Genomic DNA, 21,788 nt, shown 5'->3' on the forward strand with positions numbered 1-21,788 from the left:
CTCTCCTCTGCAGGTTTGACCTAAGGTGAGATTTCTCTGAATACACCAGACACTAGTAGGTGTATCTGCTGTTGCCTTGAAATTGCACTGTCTTCACTGACCCATACACCATTCCCAAACAATTTGCTCTGCATATGCTCGAGTCTCAGCATCTGAGAATTATCAACCTGTCTCTCATGTTATCAAGCAATGATTAGAGCAAAAGCAATTATCTTTTACTACATGCCACCTGGAGCTGTATAAAACTCCATTCATTGAGTGGGAATTCATCAATGTCCTAGTCATTTGTGCAAATACGGCACCAGGGCTAGGTCATATCCACAACCAAATGATCAGGCACCTATCAGTGGATTGTCAGCATCATATCCTTGCCATCTATAACTGGATCTGGAGTGAGGGCCAGTTCCCATTGCAGCAATTACAAAGCATCATTGTGTCACAGTGTTGAAACAGGATAAGCACCTTTAGAGATGAGCAGTTATCACCCAGTAAGTGTCACCAATGTTCTCCATAAATTGCTTGAATGCGCAGTGAGCTGGCAGCTGTGTGCCTCCTTGAGTCTCGGGGTCTTCTGGCTGCATCCCAGTGTGACGTTCGCCAAAGCTGTTCCACTACTGATGATCTGGTTTGCATGCAGTCTGCCAGCCAATCAGCTTTTGCCCAATGTCAATGCATTATTGCCATCTTTGACCTGCAAAAGCTGTATGACACCAGGAGGTGAGGCCATATCTTTGCTGCCTTACACGAGTGGGTTATGTGAGAGCCACTCCCAATTTTTATCTATAATGTCCTGTTACAGTGTATGTTCTGGGTTCTAGTCCGTGCTTCCCACAACACTCTACATACCCAAGAGAATGGACTCCTGCAGGGCTCTGTACAGTGTGTCCTTGTCTTTCTGCAAGCCATCAATGGTCACCTCTAGCTGTGAGGTCATCCGTATCACCATCCTTACATGCTGACTATTTGGGCCTCTTACTATTGCTCCTCTAGTGTGGGTGCCACTGAATGTAGACTGCAAGACACCATATGAAAGATGCTGTCATGGGCACTCACCCATGGATTTTGGTTTTCAGCTGCCAAGACCCATGTCATGGTTTTCTGTCAACATCGTATGGTTCATCCACAACCAGAACTATATCTTCCTGACAAACTACTCAATGTAACAGGAACTTACTGTTTTTTAGGACTGGTCTTTATTTCTTAGTTGACATGAATTCCCAGTATTTTGCAGTGTAAGTGAAAGTGCTTGCTGCACCTCAGTACACTTTGTCTCCTGAGTAACACCAGCAGGGGTGCAGAGTGCACTACCCTTCTGCAGCTTTACAAAGCCATAATACAACCCTGTCTTGGTTATGGGAGTCTGGTATATGGTTCGGCATCATCCTCAGCGTTGTGGATACAGGATCTGATGCACCACTGTGGTGTTTGATTTGCTACAGGAGCCTTTTGAACTAGTCCTGTGGACAGATTACGTATGGAGGCTGGGATCCATTCATTGTGTATCAAGAGCCAACAACAGCTTCTCAGTTATGCTACCTATGTTTGCAACTTTCTTAAGCATCCAAACTATCATCCCCTTTCCAAACACGGAAACCCATCTTCCATAATGGCGGCCCGGTTCAGGGATTTTGATCGCAGTCCACACCCTGTTGCTCCCCTCTGAACTCCAGTTATTTCTTCCTCCACCTCTCCTCTGGGCCCACTCACGTACACCTCTGTGGGAAACCCATTGGTCACAGCTTTTTCTTGATCCATCGTGAGGTCCTAAAGACACGGTCCCTCCTGAGGCCCTCTTCCGCCAATTTTCCTTGCCAGAAGCTGTAGAGTTGGTAGCCATCTCTCATGCTCTTAAGCATATCCTTTCCTCCACTGGTGGGTCCTTCATCTTCAGCAACCTCTTGACCAATTTGAAATCTTTCAACCAGTATTACCCTCAGCATAACTTGGTCATTGCTAACCAGTATTCCCAGTATGCCCTTGAGCACTGGGGATGCTCAGTGATGATTGTTTGGAGTCTGGGTCATGTTGGGATCCCTGGGAACAAACTTACTGACAGCTTGCCCAAATTGGCTACCAGTAAACTGGCTCTTGTAGTCAGTATTCTGGAAACAGACCTCTGATCAGTATTATGCCATAAAGTTTTAGGAACCTGAAATACGGAATGAATCACTGTGACTTCAAACAACCAGTGATAAGGAGACTATGAGGTCCTCCATGCAGGCCTCTCACAAGCATTCAACCATCCTCTGCCAGCTCCACGTCAGCTCTATCTGGTGGTCTCATGGTCATCTCCTCCAGTGCCACACCACTGTCGTCATTCCGTTTCAACAGTGGTCTACATTTTGCTGTACTGTCCAGCCTAGCCACCCTGTGGCAGAAGCTTAATCTCCCTGACTTGCTACCCATGATGCCACGGTGGCTGACTTAGTTTTATATCTAATTCACGAGGAGGGCTTTTTATCGCTCTCTTCACGGTAGGGCACCTTAACCTTTTTCGCCCATTGATGTAAAATACATCCACTTTCATAGTTGTATGGTTACTGTCTATGCTGGTTGCTGCTTGATATGTAAGAAACAATTTTGATTTATATTTTCGGGTCAGTTGCTTATTTTGTGCCTGCATTCAAGAATAAACTCAGATTCGTTTTCAAATATCAGACTTGTGCACCATATTTTCTTGCTGCCTGTTTCTAATTGATGAATATATGTGATTATTAGTGTTGTTGCCTTGACAGCTTCTACACAAGATATATGTTTCAAAGTCAGTCTCTCTCTCTCTCTCTCTCTCTCTCTCTCTCTCTCTCTCTCTCTCTCTCTCTCTCTCTCTCTCTCCTCCCCCTCCCCCTCCCCCTCCCCCTCCCCCTCCCTCCCCACCACCTCCCCGCCCCCCTCCCCACCGCCTCCCCGCCCCCCCTCGCCGCCCCCCTAAAGAGCTGGCACTGAAAATACGTGGTGACAGAGCAAGAAGCTGTGTAAATAGCATTAAATTTGGTTAATTTTGCTGATAATGTGTGAAATGCCATAGTCATCTGATTACTGACCAAAAAGTCCTCTTGTTTATGGGTTTACAGCTGGAAGATTATTTGCATCTATTTATTATCTGAGTTTAATTTTGAAATGTTGCCACACTCATATATCAAGTTTGTATATGGGAGTACGACCATCCGTTAGAGCAGGCCATAGTGCCTCTGAAATCAGAGTGGATTATGTGACAGGAAAAGAAATAGAAAGTCTGCCAAATAAATACTACACAATGGCTGATAGCAAAGTCAGAGAATTGATTTGGTTGCATTCTGACACTCACCCTTCCCAGTCGATAAGAATCTCTAAAGTTGGATGCTACTCATGAGAGAGGAATAGGGAGAGCTGTCATATACACACAGAAGTTACCAAGCAGCTATAATTCACAGATTGTTTCCTTCTTTCAGTCCATTGAAGATCCATTGGGAATATCATGGTCCACTGATTTTATCAAGGAGGATCCTGAATTAAATTTGGAACTGAGTGTAGCTGATAATATTGTAAGTATTTACATGTTTGATGTATTGCATGTAGTCAACTAATGAGTCTTTGTTTAGAGTAAAAGATGCATTGCAGTGAAATTGTCACAGATTGTCAGTTTTCTGGAACTTGTTGCTGATAATTGTAGAGTATTCTTGTATTCCTGCACTTGACTTTCATTTCAACTGTTACATGCTGATTGTTTTAAACAGAAATAGAAGTGGAAAGGGACAGGTAGCTGGTATAATCATGTTTTTTGTAGCCCTTGTTTATATCAAGTGTATTGTATAATCGCTGTGTGCGATGGTCACAAAATTCACATTTAGATGAAGTGTAAGTTCTAAAAGTGTATGTCATTTGAGAAATATTCCTACTTTCAATAACTTCTGATAAATGCAGTTCAAAAGATCATTGGCTGTTCTTATCTTTTGTGTGAATCATAGTTATTCTTACATTTGTCCTGAAAAATTTTTGGGTTATGAAAAAGAGAGATAAAATTTGTGTGTTGTAGATCAGCCCTGATACTTTGGCTAAAACCTGTTCATATTGTGGCAGCTTCTGTGGTGCCTGTTGTATTAGTTATAAAATTTTCAGTAATAGAATAACTCTGTATGTGGCTTTTGGTGAATGATTGTACATAGATAAAACCATGTATGACCTCACTATTAGAGTCCTGGCAGATTTAAAGAAGAAAGATCATTTTTTTCATATGCTTTTTGACCTTGGTAAGAGAAAGAGATGCTCACATTGATAAATATGTCACAGGAATGAAATTGTACAAAGATTGGGGAACATTTAACATACAATTGCAGGTTAGGTACTGGCTCTTGATCTCATTGTTCATAAACAAACTTGTTGCAGTTTCAAAGCATTCTTCAGGCACAAAATGTTGGCTTCTTCAACAAAGAAATGTGTAGTGATTATACAAGCATACAGGTCAAGGAACCAAACGATCATGTTAGGAACAGCTCACATTATGTAAAGGAGTGTCACAGAGACTCATGTTATGCCATTTTAAACAAATTAAAGGGATACATTGGCATCACAAGTAGGCAGGACAGTAAGTGAAACAGTAGTAATGTTGTTCCACAACAAGGGTTTTACAGAAATGAGAAGTCAGGCATGTGCAAATGAGAAGCTAGGCCAAAACAACGAACTGTACAGTGTCCTAGGGCATAGCTGTAGTTGTGAAAGTGGCTGGATTGTAGTTGGTGACCACTTACCATGAAAATACAAAAGGCCATATTGGCCTTCGTATGCAGCCCAAGAGATCACAGGTCAAACAAGATGTCTCCATAGCACCAGGGCCAGATGTTCAGGGATACTGTCCACTGCATGGAGTGCTGCTCCCATAGCAAGTGTGCAGAACAATGTGTTTCTAGTTGTGTGGTCTGGAAAACCATGCCATGTGGTGGGCACTGAAATCACTGATGTGTAGCCCCCACTTGTTACTTTGAAAATACATAACTTAAATTAAATAGTGGTAGACACCTGAGCAAATCTACGAATAGGATGTGTGACCATAAGAGTGATCCTGAGTGGCACATGCAGTTGTGCAGTGAACATCTTAGCTCTGTCAGCCAGAGTGACACGCAGTCTTTGTGGTCTCAGGAGCATAAAATGCTAAGGCTTAAAGATGCAGAAAAATTGGGCTGACCATCTTGATACTGGCACATGGCCAGCAATATTCTGTATTAATTGTGGATTTGGGGGAATTTTTTAAAGTAATTGTATGAGAAACTAGAGCAAGATTGCAAAATAATACTTTGCTGGAGAAGCATTTCTGTAGGCTGCCACATCTGTTACTGGTAGGTTCAAACAGTACACAAGTGTTACAGAGATGCTTCAGGAACTCAAATAAGAACTTCCAGAAGGAAGGTGATGTTCTTTCGAGGAACACTATTGAGAAATTTTAGAGAAATGCCATTTGAACCTGATTGCCAAACAATTTTGTTGTTTCCAACATACATTGCACATAAGGACTATGAAGATAAAATTTGAGAAATGCTGGCTGATATGGAGGCGCATAGACAGTCTTTTTCCCTCATATTTGCGAGTGCAATGGGAACGAAAATGACCAGCAGGGTTATGGGGTACCCTTCCCAATGCACCATTAGCTGGATAGCGGAGTATCGATGTATGTGGAGATACTTGGTAAAATAAGTAGCTGACTAATGTAGTAGGAGCAACAGTGATATTTTTTATAGTAGTAAATGTACATTCACATACATACAAAATAATCCATTAGCAGTTCCCATAATTATCAGTGTGAGTAGATTAGCACTATTCACAAACAGCTGGTTGTCAGTATACATCAGAGGTAAATTCCTGTGGGAGCTTCTGCCTTAAGACTTGCAGCCTGGCTCACCCACTTACATCCACATCTTCGTTTATGGAATGCAATGTGTAAATCAAGGAATGAACAAATGAATATCATTCACACCCCATCTCTAGCCAGAGCAGAGGTTACAGTGTTAAAAGCAAATTTTATTTTATGAAAAAATTTCTGAAACATTCAACAATAGATGCAACCCATCAAGATAAATTACCATATTTTACTGAAAGAAGTTATAGCTGTATAAGCAATTCTTCAGGATGTTTAAAATCATCAGATTTCACAAAGCTATAACTTTGTATTAAATAAAGGTACAGAATTGGGGTCCGATTTTTATTTCTATACATGCCTGCAAAGCCTTTATTTACAAAGGAACCATATGATCTTCCCATTGATCACAATTTGTGTGTGTGCACATTTGATATTAAGGTGCTTTTAACAGCTGTGTTTAGGATCAGATTTATCATTTACTGATCATAAATATCAAAATTCTTTTAGACACATTTAAGCAGCCATGTGATAGAATTGATCCATGCATTTCCAAGCACGTCAGTTTAGGAAATTCACTGCTGTTCTTATGTAGTATTCATCCAATGATGTTGGAAGGGAGGCACATAGGAGGAGCCTTTCACAAACTCCTGCCAATAAGAGATAGCATACTGTGAGATGAAGCAAATTTCCAGGTCAGGTCTGCAGCCCCTTATAGCTGACCAATCCCTCAGGCAGCTAACTGTTCAGAAGTGTTCTTTTGTGCAGGTTCCAATACAGTGGTACACAATCCATATGAACAATGATATTTCTGATAATTTTCCATCTCTTCTGTTTTTGGTTGATCTATGTGTTTTCTAATATTGTCAACTTTCTTCAGTTTGTTACAGAATTCCCTTCTCTTCAGATTCAGTTCAGTGCCAATCTCACTAAACTGTTTATCACATCCCCTGAGTTTAATAATAAATCATGATCACTACCAACAAACTTCCTGTCCCATATTGCACAGCACATTACCCTTATTAATGTTGCAGCTGCCAGTTCAAGTCATCCCTTGACGACTCATTTTATAACATGCAATTTAATTAGAAATGACCTGCTACTGGAAGATGTAGACATTACTGGTCACAGACTAAATGATACATACTGCATACAATTCCTTGGTGTCTACTTGGGTTTCAGTTGAAATGGGATCAACAAATGGTAAACTTCTCGAGTTGATCCCCTCAACACTACTCACCTGGAGGCAATTATGATAGCGTCTTTTGGAGTTTTGACTTGTTTTTGGAAATATGTTCTGGGACAGCAAACTACAAATAAATAATTGTTACTTAATGTAAAAGCCAATAGGGAGTTCCATAGTCAGATGTAGGCGCAAGATTCCCTAGGTCAGTGAAGAGGTTTATGCAAGGTATTCAGTTGTCATCATCACATCATTGGTACTACAAGCTTGTATAGAATAAATACTAATTTGTTCATAGCTGCCATGTCCTATAAGGTTATACTATAGGACAGTACTGAGTGAAAGCATGCTAGGAAGCATTTCTGCAAGCTGACACTCTGGAAGAACATTCGTTAATTGCTAGGCAGAGAGATGCGAGCTTTTTGGTTAACTCATTCTCATGCTGGTGCTTCCTTAATTTAATATCCATCCAAATGCCCAAGAACGTATGCATTCTCATTCAGTGCCTGTCATTGATATCTCCTTGTATCTGTAAGTCATTTGGATTTGTTTGGAATTGCATCAAGTGTGCTTATGTAAGTATAAAGGTTGAATTGTTTGTTACGTTGCCTGTAAACTAGTTGAAAGCATGTTCCTTTATTTTCTTGGTTGTTTCTAGTATGAATGTGTTTGCCAGTTATCAGTGTACTTGGTGTCATCAGCAAGTATTGCAGGTTTTGAAGGTACCTGCAATGGTTTTAGGTCAGGATAAATCAAATGCTGAACCCTGTGGGACATGGTATGATTGTTTCTCCATTCTGTATTCAGTTTTCCTCCCAAGGGATCATTTATTACTATGACCCAGTTTTTGTTGCTAAGGTAAGATTCAGTTCTTGTAAGTATAATTCATTTAACACCGTAATTTCCTGAGTAAAGGGAGATGAAGGTTGTAATGTGATGCCAAAAAGGTTTCTACACTTATACTGCATATTTCAGTCATGCTGTAAAGTCAGCACAATATTTTAGTTATTAGATTGTTACAATTATAACAAGAAGAGTTCCTGCTTCTGTCAGCAGATGATTCTTGTGACTGATTTGACCATTCATCTGATGTCTGGTCAAGTATACATTTCCTGACTGAGTCTGATGAATCTAATTTCAATGGTCACTCGCCCGCTCCCCCCAGTTTTTTTCAGCTACTGTTAATAAATTATTGTTTTCATGGCCTGATATTATCTCAGATTTCCCTAAATATTAGGTTGGTGCATAAGTTGATAGATTTTAGTTTTGCATGTTGGTATTCCTGTTGCTGAGGATTTATTTATCAATTGTCATTTTTTATTTGTAGTTCACTGTTGCTGTTTGAGTTTACACATTGTCATTTTGTCATTTGAAGATACTAAGTGGAACTGTGGCCACTAGATAGTGGAGTGCCCAGTGGAGAAATAGGACCACTGTTGGGTTCTATATAGGTGTAAAAGCAATGGAGGCAGCCAGAAACATTTGCATCCTGTTTGTGTTTAATACCTTTGGACAGAGCTTGGCAAGAAAATTGTTTTTTCATTCTAAGGAGAATTGTTTTGCCATTAGTGACTTACATTCAGGGCTTGATGGAGATCATTTAAATGCATTAATTCACAATGATCCCTGTCACTGTACTGGAGAACTGGCAAATTCGATGAACTGTGATCTCTTCATGACCTTTCAATATTTGCATGCAATGGGTAAGGCTCAAAAATAGGGTGTATGGATACCACATGCACTAAACCAAAATCACAAAAATGGATGGCCATATGCTCATTCTTGCTTGCCTATAATCAGTTATTTGTGAACAACACTAATCATTCCTGCCCTCTACATTATGCTGATCAGAAATGGTGACTTTGTGCTAAAATAAGGAAAAGAAAGGAATGATTGAGCCCAAACAAAGCAGCAACAAAAAGCATCCACAAAAGATAATGCCTCTCAGGGGGCTCAGCATTTAGTTGTTGGGTATGGGCTTGGCGACCCCGGGGTCCCTGAGCTGGGGATTGGGAAGCACCACCAGTCCTCAATACCGTAAGCTCCTGAGCATGCTTACACGACCACCGTAAGGTGTGATGGTGGAACGTTGTATGGTACAGAGCCCGGGGATCTTGGCTTAACTGCCTGGGTCGTGAGGATGGTATAAACCTCTATAAAAAAAAACTCAATCTCAGGGTGTGCTTTGTGCTGAGGAGATGCATGGCTGTTGAGGTAGAACAGTTGCTAGCGGGTGACCTCTGGGGAACCTGCCGCTCTCTGGTTGTATTAGGCTTACCCAGGCAAGCGGTGCTCTGTCTGGGTGGACATTCCTTCCCCTAGCTGCTCATGGGACCACCATGAAACGAAATACGAATAGTGTGCAAGTATGAGTTTCTAAAAAAGGAAAGTTCAATGCTTTACGGTATGACCCTCAATTGTTCCCTTCCCTGTCCACACCAGGGGAGGAACAGCAGTCTAAATTACCTGGTGCGACATATTCTCCTCTCCTCGATTTCTGGTTTGCAGCCGAACAGATGGGGACACATTTCTGACAACATAGCCTCAGTTTTTTGTGGAAAATTTAGAGGATAAGTTTGGAGAAGTTGAGGGCATGTCTAAAATGAGGTCTGGAGCAGTCCTCATACAGACAGCATCCCCAGCACAGTCACGGGCATTGCTTCCTTGTGACAAGTTCAGTGATGTTGCAGTCTCCATTACGCCTCATAAGAGTCTCAATATAGTTCAGGGACTTATTTTTCATCGTGATCTGTTTTTAGAGTCTGATGCCGAGCTCCGTGCAAATCTGGAACGCCGCGGTGTCTACTTTGTATGACGTGTCTTCAGGGGACCTAAAGATAGTAGGTTTGCCACTGGCGCATTCATCTTGGCTTTCGAGGGTGACACCCTGCCTCAGAAGGTCGAGGTGGTGATATATCGATGTGATGTTAATTAAGCCTTACATCACCCCTCCCATGCGCTGCTTTAAGTGCTGGAGGTTTGGGCATATGTCATTGAGATGTGACTCCAACTCTACCTGTCAGGATTGTGGACATGTCTCCCACCCCAACATCCCATGTTCGCCGCCCCGTTTGTGTCCATTGCGGACAGAAACATTCAACTTGCTCGTCAGACTGCACGGTTTATCAAAAAGAACGGAAGATCATGGAGTATAAGACCTTAGACAGGCTCACTTACACAGAGGCCAAATGCAAGTACGACCGACTTCACCCTGTGCGCATTTCATCGATGTCGCCATCCCTGACGACGAGGTCCCAAGCTCAACCACTATTTGTCTATTCCTGCCCCCCAGGTAGTTGGGGAACACACTCTTCTGTTGCTCCCCTGTTATCAACATCGGGAGTAACAACCCCTCCTTCTTTGGGGACTTCAGTCCCCACCTCTGAGCCAGAGAAGTGCCCACCTCCTCCGGCTCCCCTCGCATGGAAGGGATCGCTTGGTGCCCTCCCTTCCACGGTTACTGCCCCTCCAGATGTTAGCCAGTGGCTGAAAAAGCCACCACCTGAGGGCCGTAAGGCTTCCAGGTCTTCGTCGGTCCTTGAGCCTGTGTCGGAAAAACCCACCCAACCTGATAAACTGAAGGACAAATGGGACCCTACCAAAAAGAAGCAAAAGAAAAAGGAGAAGGACATAGAGACAGAAAAGGAGTTCACCACAGCACCTGAAGATGAAGTGGAGAATCTGGCATCCACTCAGGAGCTAGATGTTGCTCGACCCGCAGCTCCTATGGAAATTGATCAGGCTACTTCGCAATTGGTGGCAGCAAGCTTCCTTCCCCCCCCCCCCCCCCCCCCCCCATGTTCTCTCATGTTCTCTCATGTCTTCACAGTCGGATACCATTGTTCTTCAATGGAATTGCCGTGGCTTTTTCCATCACCTTGCTGAGTTGAAACAGCTTTTGTGCTGCTTCCCTACCACTTGTCTGGCCCAACAGGAAACGTGGTTTCCTGTTCGACAGACCCCCTCCCTCTGTGGCTACCAGGGTTACTATAAGAACCTCGTAGAATACGACAGGGTGTCTGGCGGTGTCTGTGTTTATGTTCTTGCCACTGTTCCTAGTGCCCCAGTGCCACTTCATACGGCTCTCGAGGCTGTGGCTGTTAGAATCCGGGCAGGAATAGAGCTTACCATCTGTTCCCTCTACCTTCCCCTGGATGAGGTTGTCCCTCTTGCCGACCTAGCTGCCTTGTTCGCCCAGCTCCCCCCACCATTCCTCCTTTTGGGGGACTGTAATGCCCACCACCCTTTATGGGGTGGGGCCCAGATCTCGGGCCAGGATAGGAATGTTGAGGCTCTCTTGACACAGCAGGACATTTGCCTCCTTGACACTGGTGCTACCACATATTTTAGCTGTACTCATGGTACATACTCGGCCATCGACCTCTCTCTTAGTAGCCCTGGTCTTCTTCCATACCTCAGTTGGAGGGTTCACGACGACCTCTGTGGTAGCGACCACTTTCCTATCCTGGTTTCTCTTCTTCAATCCCAACCCCTTGACCAGCTGCCACGATGGTCTCTTCATGGAGCTGATTGGGCAGCCTACACCTTAGCTACTATGGCCATTGCTCCGCTTCCTGGTGACATTGATTTGGCAGTGGACGAGGTCACTATGGCCCATGTTTCTGCTGCTGAGGCAACTGTCCCCTGCTCTTCAAGTACCCTAAGGCGTAAGTCAGTTCCTTGGTGGACACCAGAGATTGCAGAAGCTATCCGGGACTGCCAGCGAGCCCTACAATGACACTGGCATCATCCTTCGCTAGAGAATTTGGTTGCCTTTTAACGGCTGTGGGCCTGGGCTCGGCGGTTAATCCGGCGGAGCAAACAAGACTGCTGGGAACGATATGTTGCCACCGTAGGTTCTCACACCCCCCCATCTCAGGTGTGGTCACGGGTTCGGCGCATTTTTGGCTTTCGCCCTCATGCACCTGTTCCCTGCCTTTCTCTTCGGGGTACACTTTGTACTGACCCAATCGCCATCCTCGAACATCTGGCAGAGTACTTCGCTCGTATTTCCGTGACAGCAGGCTAGAGTGCAGAATTCTGCACCATTAAAGAGCAGGCTGAGCGTACGCAGTTGTCGTTTCGCATGCACCGTTGGGAACGATACAGTGCCCCATTTAGTGAATGGGAGTTCCAAACTGCCCTTACAGCTTGCCCCGATACCTCTCCACAAATTCACAACAGAAACTGCCATCTCTCGGCGCACTGTCAGTGTGAATTACTCGCCCTGTTTAACCGCATCTGGACGGAGAGTGTTTTCCCAACTCATTGGCAGGATAGCGTTACCATCCTGGTGCTGAAACATGGTGCAGATCCGCTGGTGGTTGATAGCTATTGCCCTATCAGCCTTACCAATGTTATGTGCAAACTCTTGGAACGGGTGATGAGTCGGCGGCTCATGTGGGTCCTCGAAGCTCGGGGCCTCCTAGCCCAGCAACAGGGGGGTCTCCCATCAGGGCCGCTCAGCGATCGACAATTTAATCTCGCTAGAGTCGGCTATTTGTACAGCTTTTACTCGGCGAGAACATCTAGTTGCTGTTTTCTTTGATCTTCGGAAAGCGTGTGATACCACCTGGCACCATCATATCCTTGCTATGCTGCACGAATGGGCTTACAGGGTCCACTTCCGATTTTTCTAAGGAGTTTTCTCTCCAATCGCTCCTTTCGGCTCAGAATTGGCACTTATTTTAGCTCTCCTCATATTCAGGAGAACGGTGTGCCACAGGGCTTGGTTCTTAGTGTTCCCCTCTTTATGGTGGTGATTAATGGTCTTGTGGCTGTGATGGGCTCATCAGTCTGTTCCTCTCTATATGCCAATGACTTTTGTCTTTATTACAGTTCCCCAAGCATCAGTGTCGCTAAATGGCGGCTGCAGGCAGCTATCCGTAAGGCACATCTTTGGGCGTCCAACCGTGGTTTTCAGTTCTCAGCCCCCAAGACCTGAGTGATGCATTTCTGTCGTCGTCGAACGGTCCACCTCCGTCCAGAGCTCTACCTTGCCAATGAACTCCTTCATATTGAGGAGACGCATCGCTTCCTTGGCATGCTGTTTGATGCTCAGCTCAATTGGACACCTCATCTTCGCGAGCTTAAACAACGGTGCTGTCGGCACCTCAACGTCCTTCTCTGCCTCAGCCACACCATTTGGGGGGCTGCACAAACAACCCTCCTACAGTTCTATAAGGCCTTAGTCCAGTCCCGTCTCGACTACGGGAGCGTGGTGTATGACTCAGCAGCACATTCAATGTTGCAGATCCTCGACCCGATTCTCCATTGTGGCGTCAGACTGGCGACAGGTGCCTTCCGCACTAGTCCAGTGACTAGCCTTGTTGTAGAAGCTGGAATCCCTCCCCTGCGATTCCGCCGACAATAGTTGCTTGCATTGTACATCGCCCGCATCCATGCCACCCCGACCACCCAAACCGCAGGCTCCTTTTTCCATCTTCTGCACTCCCCTCTCCATGACGGCAGCCTAGGTCGGGTCTCCTAATCGCAGTCCTCGTTCATTCCCTTCTCTCGTCACTAGAGTCCTTTCCTCTTGCTCCATCCTTCCGGCCCTCTTCTTCTACCCCTCCTTGGTCCCTCCCTCACTTGCGGCTTTGCTTGGATTTGTCCTGTGACTCCAAGGCCTCCGTTCCACCTGCCAGTCTTCATCAAGAATTCCTGGCTCTTCTTGCCTCGTTTCGCGATGCAGATGTAGTCTACACCGATGGTTCTGTGGTCGATAGACGCAGTGGGTTTGCTTTCATCCACGGCGACTACGTTGAGCAGCATTCCCTGCCTTGCAGGAGCAGTGTTTTCACTGCAGACCTGGTTGCTCTTTATCGTGCACTCGATCACCTTTCCTCCTGCCCTGGAGAGTCATTTGTCATATGCAGTGACTCCCTGAGTGGATTGCAAGCACTTGGCCAGTGTTTCTCTCGGGACTCTTTGGTACAGGGTATTCAAGATGCTGTTTCTGCTCTCTCCGATTGTGGTCATTCAGCAACGTTTGTGTGGACTGCAGGCCACATCAGCATTCCAGGAAACGAACGTGTCGATTGGCCAAGCAGGCCACCACTTGGCTACCCCTGGAGTTTGGTCTCGTGGAAAGAGACCTCCAGTCAGCCCTACATCGCAAGGTGCATGATGTCTGGAGCTCTGAATGGTCTGTCTTGAACACGCCAAATAAGCTCCGCATGGTAAAGTCATCCACGGCCATGTGGAACTCATCCTTGAGGACCACGCATAGGGACTCAGTTGTTCTCTGCCGTCTGCGAATTGGACATATGCGGTTGAGCCACAGCTATCTTCTTCGTCGTGAGAACCCGCCCAAGTGTCGCTGTGATGCAGGGCTGACAGTGGTCCATCTTCTGATGCACTGCCCCCTTTTAGCCCCCTTGTGGGAGTCCTTTAATTTACCAGCTGTACTTCCTTTAATTCTCGGTGACGATGCCTCTATAGCTGACTCTGTTTTACATTTTATCCGTGCAGCTGGGTTTTATCACTCACTCTAGTATGGGCATTCTCGCATGATTTCTCAGGCTAGACCCACTCCAGCGACTTTTAAATGTGAAGTGGATACCAAAATAGTGTCTTTTATGGTATTAAGTTGTGTTGGTACCTCTATCCACACTTTCCAGCTGGAGGTTCTTTGTTTGTAGTTGAGTGGTTGACCTTTAACCTGATCCATCAACCACTGTAGTCTGTTTTACTCTACTCAACTATTTGCTCTGCTCCTTTTAAGTGTCCTCTATTTTGTGTTATTGTGGTGTTCATTTTAGCTCTGTACCCCTTGGTGTTCCCTCCCTCTGGGTGCAGAGGTTATGCTTTTCCTGTATAGGCCTTTTACAAGTACGTCTGTTTTTAACTGGGGACTGATGACCTCGATGTTTAGCCCCCATCAAACCCCAAAACCTACCAACAAAAGATAATGTACATCCTGTGTAGTTTACTATGAATTGCATCCTTGAGATGTAACCACTGATTACTGCTGACATTTGCTGTCAACAACTGAGATTGGTTGCAGATGCTGTATATGAACAATGACCAGGAAGACACTACTCCAGGATAATGCCTGCCCACAATCTGCTAGACTGCTAAACTGTACACGGGAGTTGGATTTTGAAGTCATTGCACACCTACCTTATTCAACTGATCTTCCACCCTCAGATTTTCTCGTTTTGTGCTCTCAATCGAACAAACTGCAAGGAACTTCCTTTCCAGATGAAAATGCGCTCATAGCCTTGCTTAACGAGTTCTTTGCCTTAAAACCAGGTGACTTCTACAGTTACAGAACGAAAAAGTCATCCCAGCATTGGGAGACTGCTGTAAATAGTGAAGGAGAATATTTTGTTGATTATTTAAGTTTCTCTTATTTGTATCTGTTATATATTAAAATTAGGGAATATGCCATGAACCATATACCAACTAAGTGATAGCTGCAAAAGGGTACATATGCCTTATCTTTTTTCATTTTACAAGTAAATTGTGTTTCCTTTCATCTCTGTCTAACTAGTATGTATAATGAAACAGTATGTATAATGTTCAAAATAATACTTGGTCTGTTAAGCCCAATGTCTGTGTACAGATGTTGCTAACACATATTGGTATTGTACACATCTTTCACAATGCAATTAACTCTGTGAATGTGTGCTAAGGCTTCATTGATGAATCATATTGTATTTAGTTGTCGAGTTTATAAAGAATTTAATATTTTCTCAAAATGATTCTGATCCCCAAGTGAGGTTGTGGCTAAGTAAATGACAGAAGATTTTTAATTTCTTGTCACAAAGTGATGTGGCTCTGTTGAGAGGTTAATGTAACCTGTGCATGGTTGTTTCTCAGAAAATTTTAGAAGTAGTGTCAGGGTCAGCTGTGTTGTGACAGTTGTCCAACATAAAAGCTAATTACTCTTGTTCTGAGGTATTGGTTTAAATAATTTTAATGAACAACCCAAAGGGTGCATTGAAATATTATCAGAAAATGAGCATAGCTTCTAAAACTAATTCTGTATGAAGAAAATGCAATGAATAATTGACAGAATCTGTAAATTAGTTAATAAATTTGTTTACTTCAGTGTAGAAATGACTGAAGCACTAAATATCCGCCAATTGATGTTGTAAATAATTTGAATTTGGTGTATAATCAGTATCCCTGGTAGTTGCAGTGGATAGAGATGCAATTATTTCTTTATGGAATACAACAGTATACTTACTCATTAAAGGTCAGTTGAATCAAAAGTAGAATTCAGCTGAGGAAAGAGTGATTACAAGTTTCCTCTTGGGCATCACACCTATGAAAAGTGAGTTTCATTAATTGTTATAGCAACATTTTGTTTTCTAAATGAATGATGGGTTCATACAGTTGGCTGTGTGGAATTAAAGATAGCTCCTGAAAGAATTTTTTAAAATTATATTCAAATCAGAAATTGTTTGAATTGCACCCTTCCCTTAAAATACAAATACATAAGGAATGTGTTAAATTAGGCATGCAGTAATTGTACGTAAAACTTGTATTCTAGAAGATAAAAGTCAAAAACTAACTGCATTTGGGACACCATAGAATCTATACATGGCTTGCACAAATAGTGTCATTCATAGTGCAACTTTTGATACTCTAAAAAACTAAAACTATACATAAATCATATGATTGAAATACACGAGTCTTTCAGTTTTTCATTATATTACATTTTCTTCTTAAAAAAAAAAAAGATTCATGTTGCAACACAGTCGTATGTTCCAATTCTAAACACATAAGTAATATCTGTTGCTTTTTAAATAATCATTAATTGATTTAAAATGTTCAGATTTGTTCAGTTCTAACAAAAAGTGCTGTCACTTTTGTATTGTGTGAAAAAATTGTAGCCTTTGGAATGGGTTTCAAAAACATTACCATAGCTTCTGCATTTTCAGAGATGCCATAGAAATTGTTTTATACCTCTCTCATTTAAAATTTCTACAGTGACAAACAATCCAGGATTTATCAGGTCAACATGCACATCTTTGCCAGCATCTGTTGCAATTGTCTCATCTGCAGCATTTGGTCCCCGCAAGAATAGTTTCACACCGGAATACCCAGCACGTCTTCGATGGGTTGCATCCTTAGTTATGAGAAGATGTTTGGTTTTTTCAAGCTTCAGGTTGGTTGGGTCAGCAGTATTATGATAGCTTAAGGTAGGAAATAATAATAGTTTTGAATATGAGCAAAAAGTTTGACCTGAATGTAATTTATGCTCACGCAGTTGTCCAGAAACCATCTTCCAGTACCATAAAACGTGGTTTTTCCTCGAATCCGAGTTTGTGCGCATTCATAAAAATCAGCCAGCATGCCATGTTCTTTGTTTCGTCTGGTTCCACAATCCTCTCCTCATTGTACTACCAATAGCATCCATCACAACTTTGCCATGACATGCAGCAAAGAATAGCAGTCCATTTCCACTTTAAATACTTTCGAACACAAACTGGATAACATGTACTTGTTTTCAAATAGGGGAGTACAGCCATCTCAACAAATTATCAACTTTTTTGACACATGAGATCTTCTTTAAATCAGCTGTAATCTATATAGGAACACAGCAATAGAAACTTTAATGTGTTAGATCTCATTAGTGATGATGGCATGATAAAATGTTTCCGCGGCATCTAGATTGTGAGTATTTAATGAAGCAGTGAAATGTAAAATATAAAATTTGTTTATCAATTTCAGACACTATATCAGCGATGGTACCATTAACTACTTTATATTTTTGTTGCCTGCCAACATCAATCAATTTTTTCCATTTTACTACTTTGTCAGTGAACTTCATTATTTAATGTGAAGTGAAGTTTAGGAGTTACAGCTTTTACACTTCTTTCATGAGTTCATAGTATACATGAATTAACAGTAGCCCACATGTTCCAGTAACTCCTTGCCTCAAGAAAAAATGCCGTTTTCAGTGCATTCACCAGATAATGAGAAGTGGCATGATACCTACATGCATACATTGAGGTGTATTCAAAACCAAAAAAATGTGTAATGAATAAAAGAATGTTTTATTTGCCCTATTTCTGTGTCTGCATAAAATTGCTTATAGGCTCCTTGAGCTGAAAATACTATGTAGTGTTTTTGCAGCACTCTGTGCATCTTAGTCTTCGGATCTTTAAAGAATTTAGTACCCCATCTGTCAGGTGCTTGACAGCTTGTCATCCCTGTTGTAAAAAAATTCAACTGTTTGCTTCCCTTTTTCTGAAACCTTGTTATTCAGTTTGTGTTGTTACTGTTTGCTTCAACATTATGGAAGTTGTTGCACTGGAACAATTAAAATGTTTGTTACTACATATTTCCAAGTTGGGCTGTCTGGATGTAGCTATTCTGATCTTTTCACTGCCTTTCCTAAAGTTTATGGGGATTAGTATGAACCTAAATAGGGTTCTGATGATTACACTCCAGTGACATGTGTCGTTGCACATTTACTTCTTTTTTATACACTCTTCCCAACTCTTTCTTCCTCTTTTCCTTTACTTTAAATTTAGACATTTGCTAAATTGCTCTCTTTCCTTTCTTCTGAAGTCTTGCAACATTTTATTATCTTTTTCTCTGCATTGAACCAGTTGTAATTGATTTGAATATAGTTTTGCAAAATTTATCTCAGTCTCTTAAACTTTCTATCCATTACCTTTGACAGAGAGCTAGCATTAATAATGTGTAACAATGCGCCAGCCTTCATATACAGATGTATTACTCTGTAACTTATTCAGCAAATGAAACTTATATTGTTTCATCCACAAAATAATTCCCCCATAAATTCTTTGCTTTACTGTACCTTTTCTTAAAAAAAAATTAGATTGAAGTTAACTAACAAAAATTTAAACATTCTTCCTGACCTACCTTCTGTGTAGTAAGAATCCTTGATGTTATATTCTTCTTTGGATATCACAACTTAATCAGTATTTTTACTTCCATATATGGCAGCAAACATGATAAATTTAAACTTAAAATGCCTCTAACACTGTAGGCAAACACAATGTATTTTGTAACATGGTCTATGCAGTTGAAATCAGCACACAGGAAGTGTCATACTGATGAGTAAGTTAGGTATATAATGTTAAGACAAAGGATCTTCATATCATTGTAACCTCTACTTGTAACTTTCAAAAAGTAGATGTGGGAAATTATTTACATTTTTCCTACTCAGACAGGAAAATAGATACTACAGCTAAACCATGATGCAAAAACAAAGATAAGGTTCAGAAAATTATATTTTAATTGTGTACTTAGATTTTGGAATGGCTCAAAACTACAAATTGGTCAGACAAAATGGCTGGCCTCCACTTAACTTCAGGAGGTGAAATAGTTAGTACTGACAGTACATGCACACAAAAGTATAAGGAACTTAACTGGATTTTGGAATTATTAGTTCCTTAATCTGGAAAGAGTTAGTAACAGATACAGGAAGGTTAGGAAAGAAGGGCAGGCCACTGAAACCCAGAGTGTGTCACTCACAAGGAAACATTATCAGTTTGACCTTATATTGTAGAGAGAACAAAAACATACCATATTTTATGGAGTACGACACACTTTTATCTTCAAAAAATTTCGTACAACATTCAGGTGTGTCTTTGACTCAAAATGTAAAAATGTCCATTGTTTGATGTAAAATTCCTGCAGGCTTAAAACAGACCATATATTCAATGCTGTGGGAACCTATCTCTGCCGGCCGCGGTGGCCAAGCGGTTCTAGGCGCTCCAGTCCGGAGCCGCGCTGCTGCTACGGTCGCAGGTTCGAATCCTGCCTCAGGCATGGATGTGTGTGATGTCCTTAGGTTAGTTAGGTTTAAGTAGTTCTAAGTTCTAGGGGACTGATAACCACAGCAGTTAAGTCCCATAGTGCTCAGAGCCATTTTTGAACCTATCTGTATCTGGCAACACTTGATTCAACTGCCAGCAACAGTTCACCGATGCGACGAACATGAGTTGTGGAGCTTCACAAGCTTGCTAACACTGTCCCCCTCCTGCCCTACCATCACAAACCCAGAAAACTGTCTAGCCTATGATGTGTCACTGCAGTCTATAGTGCCAGTGAACTTGAACTGCAAGTCATTTGTACTATTGGTGACAGAAGAGTATTTTCTTTAGGAGTTTTGTAATGGAAAAAAATAGGGGTTTCATATGATGTAGGCTATAAACTGAAGGTAATAGCATATGCAGAACAATATGGAAACAGAGCAGCTGAGTGGAATTTTGGTCCTCCTCCAACAGAAAGAGCCATTCGTGATTGGCATGCTAGTATGGAAGAAGTGAAAAAATGAAGAAGACTACATGTGCAAATTGAGGACTGAATGCAAAATGGCCAAAACTACACTGTTATCCAAAATTAAAGCAACAAACCACAACACCTCTGTCCTGCGTTCAATTCATGATACAGTCCTACAAACTGTTAACCAGACATCCGTAAGATCATGTTCTGCACGGAAGATGGCATTCCGGTCAACTGACAACTCCGCCAATGATGTCTGGGCACGTATGAAATCAGGTAGTGTTTGTTGGGTAACCCTACATCCACAATCACCATGTACACAACTGCAGACAGTGCAGTTTGACACAGAGAAAATGCCTACTAGACTCGGCAGTGGAGGGCCATAGAAAGAAAGGAAGCAGGATAGTCAAAACTTGATGTGTCCTGATGGTTTAGTGTGAGTGGTTCTGCTGTTTGTTGGGTGGGGCGACAGCTCATAGAGACGGAAACTGTATCCCAAAGTCCAGGGTAGGGTCAACCATGTGTGACTTAAGAAGAGAGGACTGTTATTTGGCTGTAAGGTCACAACATACTGCCTTAGTACTGCACGGCAACTGGCATATGAGCGTGAAGCATCCACTGGACGTGTTGCATCAAAGTAAACTGTGTGAATATGGCTTTGGCAGAGTAGCCTTTATTGTTGGAGACCTGCTGTATGTCTAGCTCTGACACCCCCCCTGCGGGTCCGGGGTAAGAATAGGCCCGAGGTATTCCTGCCTGTCGTAAGAGGCGACTAAAAGGAGTTTCAACCATTTCGGCCTTTCATGTGATGGTCCCACTTGGGGTTTGACCTACATTTTTCAAAATTCTTCTGAAGTACGAGCCTTTTGGGGAAGGACACCTTACGTGGTGTACCACTGGTCCTAAGTGCACTAAGACCTTGTCACTCAGTATTGCACCGGTGTTGTAACCATACCCACTATTCCTCAGATTGGGCCTAAACGCCTGATGGGTTGTCCAAGTTACGCCCATAGTGCATCTCCATCTGCACCTGCGCTCATGATGGACTTTCCATGGCACCAGAAATCCAGCACGGTAGCCAGCCCGTTGTGGTGGGGTCGTCATGTACCCTCTAGGTTGTAGCCCCCTGACAACACAGGGATCGTACTGCCGATACCTGAGCTGCACCCTCCCCACGTCGGCCAAGGAGTAGATGCCCGTCTCCTTAGGGCATCGGGACTCCCGGCAATGGTCATCCTGCCAGGTGGCCCTTGCTGCGGCTGGGTGGCGCCCGTGGGGAGAGCCCCTGGTCGGAGTGGGTGGTATCGGGGCAGACGTTTCGCAGATGAAACGTCAACACATATCAGGTCGCTCTGCGGCCGAGTCTTTCAAAAGAAAAGGTGCCGTTTCTAGTTCTGGTTCTCCTGCCCTTTCCCCCTTGGCCACTCCATGGGAGGAGGGACAGGCCCGCCGGCTTGGGGCGAAGTACTTCCCCCGCTATTTGGTCTGTTCTCGAACCGATGGGGGGACATTCGCCACCTCCAAGCCGATGTTCTTTGTTCAGCACATTGAGGACGTCTTTGGGGA

At 42.9% G+C, this 21,788-nt stretch overlaps 1 protein-coding gene across 7 annotated transcripts in view; it reads left to right on the forward strand.

Moving 5' to 3' along the window:
* LOC126213116 (zinc finger protein 492-like) overlaps nucleotides 1-21,788 on the forward strand; it is a 187,660-nt gene that overhangs the window by 55,798 nt on the left and 110,074 nt on the right. For all 7 annotated transcript variants that reach the window (XM_049940719.1, XM_049940720.1, XM_049940723.1 and 4 more), the window contains one exon: nucleotides 3,429-3,521. In XM_049940719.1, coding sequence (XP_049796676.1) covers nucleotides 3,429-3,521 — 93 coding nt within the window. The remainder of the gene's footprint in view (nucleotides 1-3,428; nucleotides 3,522-21,788) is intronic.

Source organism: Schistocerca nitens, chromosome 11 (genome assembly GCF_023898315.1).
Source record: "Schistocerca nitens isolate TAMUIC-IGC-003100 chromosome 11, iqSchNite1.1, whole genome shotgun sequence".
NCBI lineage: Eukaryota > Metazoa > Arthropoda > Insecta > Orthoptera > Acrididae > Schistocerca > Schistocerca nitens.